General features: G+C 42.8%; 1 protein-coding gene across 1 annotated transcript in view; it reads left to right on the top strand.

The window, feature by feature from the left end:
- The window catches only part of LOC101846778 (ecdysone receptor), a 136,834-nt gene that overhangs the window by 57,783 nt on the left and 76,707 nt on the right, over nt 1-2,344 (top strand). Inside the window, exon 2 of the mRNA XM_005089134.3 lies at nt 1,951-2,041. Coding sequence (XP_005089191.1) covers nt 1,997-2,041 — 45 coding nt within the window. The 5' untranslated portion in view covers nt 1,951-1,996. The remainder of the gene's footprint in view (nt 1-1,950; nt 2,042-2,344) is intronic.

Below are 2,344 nucleotides of genomic sequence, written 5' to 3'. Positions count from 1 at the left end.
CCCCATTCCCTCTTCCTCCAACCATCCGTCCGTCTGTCTTATCTATTGTATTAACTAGTCCCATTAGGTCCAAGGTCGAATAAGGCAACTGTGTCCATGAACGCATTTTGGTTTTTTGAATCCGTACATGTCTTTAGCATAGTTTATCACTTGATTCTGCGCCAGGAAACAGAGAGAAGAATATACGCCATTGGCGTGAAGCTTACCCGTTCTGAAAGAAAAAGTAAAGCAAGAACCGCACCGCACCTGAGTTCAAAGATTGAATCTTCGCATTCTACCGAGGTTACCAGAAACGACAGTAGCAATAACGGTGATTACAAACGAAACAAAAACTACTGCAACAAGGACAGCTACACAAACACAACAACACTGACAGCAGCAGCAACACCAGAAACAACAACAGAACATCATCATCAACAACAACAACAGAACACCAACAACAATAACAATAACAAAAAACAATAGCGACAACAGCACCAAAACAATATCAAATCACAGCAGCAATTGGATCGGATATCCCGCACCAGAACATCTATCGATGGTTCTCCCAAGAGTTCTAACATAACAAAAACCTGCTGCTCTAAATCGTTTCCTTGGTCAATTAAGTGGTATTTCAATATTTCTTTTGGGTGGTGAATTGTTGTTGGTCGATCCAGATAACTTGAGAAAATAATGCCGTGGATTAGAGCCGCTGTCTTTTCACTTCAATATTTGACGCGGTGTTGGCTTTCTTTTTTTTCTCTTCTTTTCTCGCTTCTCTCGAAGGATTCACCGCAAGGCTTTCTTAGGTTCACCCCACAGAATTCTACACTTGTAGAATTCTGTGGTTCACCCCTTTCAAATGCAATTCAAAGTTGGTCCCCTCCGCTCGATTGGCGTGCGCAGTTCTTCAAGTGGGCCGAGTCGGTGCTTCACTTGGGTGGTTGGAGGATGCTACTGGAATGTCTTACTTCTTTTCTTTCCGTCTCATATTTTTTGTCTGTCTGTCTCTGTCTCTGTCTGTCTGTCTGTCTGTCTGTCTGTCTGTCTGTCTGTCTGTCTGTCTGTCTGTCTGTCTGTCTCTCTCTCTCTTGTTTTCCTCGCACCACATAGTAGTTATATTGTCCGTATGGTTCTGATCTTGGTACTTAAACAAACAAACAAACAAATAAACAAACAAACAAACGTGGGTGGTTGGCGGGTGCTTTGGTGTGGTTTTCCTCTTCTTGCCTGTCCGCCTGTCAAACTTCTATGGTCCTCATCTCCCCTTCTTCTTTTTAATGTTTGTTTCTCTCTTGTAACACCTATAATTTCTGGCGCTCATGCTGTTGCAAGCGCCGAAAATCCTCTACTAAAACTAAAACAACAGCAACAAACAAACAAACAGACGTCAATTGGTATCGTACTGGGCTGCGCTGCAATCAAAACTTATTTTGAGTCTCCAGGGGGAATGTGAGGCTTTGGTTGTTTGAAGTGTTATGGCTGGCCCCCTGCGTGCTCAGTTCTATCGGAGATGGACTTTACTTTGGCTTGTTCCGCGTCTCATATAACTTTGATTTACTAAAAGGAGCTTTCCAGTTAAAGTTATATTTCCACTTGTACTTTTTTCCGATCGGTGCACGTGGCACCCAATTTTTGTTTTGAACTATCGAGAAGGTCGAGCATATAAAGGCGAAATTATTTCGATATGGTCGATAGCCTCGTAGATGAGAAGGATGCTTCGTTTAAGAGTATTTCCTCCAGGGAAATACAATCCTTACGCACGCGCTTTTATGTTGTCTTTCCACTCCACAGAGTGGATTCAATTCCAACCCTAAAGAAGCACATTATACAATCCCCACGCTGAACCTGTCTATCACTTTATTGATTAACCAAACAACCGACCAACCAACCAACCGATCAACCGACCAACCGACCAACCAACCAACCAAGCAACACCTTTTCACTCATGTCTGTTTTGTCCGTCCCCAGGACCTCGCTGACTGGCTGACTCAGAGGATAGCGCGCGTTCCTGGATATGGATAGCCCAGAATCTTCTCCCGCCACCCCCGATATCGGTCAGGTAAGAACACCAGAGATAAGCAAAGGTTCAGGGGATGCTAGGATAGTAAGCATGAAATGTTTTCAATGGCCTGCTTGCTTTTTGTTTGTTTATTTGTTTGTTTGTTTGTTGAGGCTTCTGTTACTCGCTCTTGAACTACTGGTTTTGACGCCTTATGTCGACGTCACTAAAATGACTAGTTAAAGATAGCTACGTGTACTTGGATCTGTCAAATTGGTGGTTATGTATAAAAGTGAAGAATGGAGTATTATGGTGAGAAGATTTTGCGGTTTGAAATAATGTTTCTTTTTCTTTGTAAGAGGG

Source organism: Aplysia californica, unplaced genomic scaffold (assembly GCF_000002075.1).
Source record: "Aplysia californica isolate F4 #8 unplaced genomic scaffold, AplCal3.0 scaffold00003, whole genome shotgun sequence".
NCBI classification, from domain to species: Eukaryota; Metazoa; Mollusca; class Gastropoda; order Aplysiida; family Aplysiidae; genus Aplysia; species Aplysia californica.
This window is presented reverse-complemented; position numbering and strand designations above follow the sequence as displayed.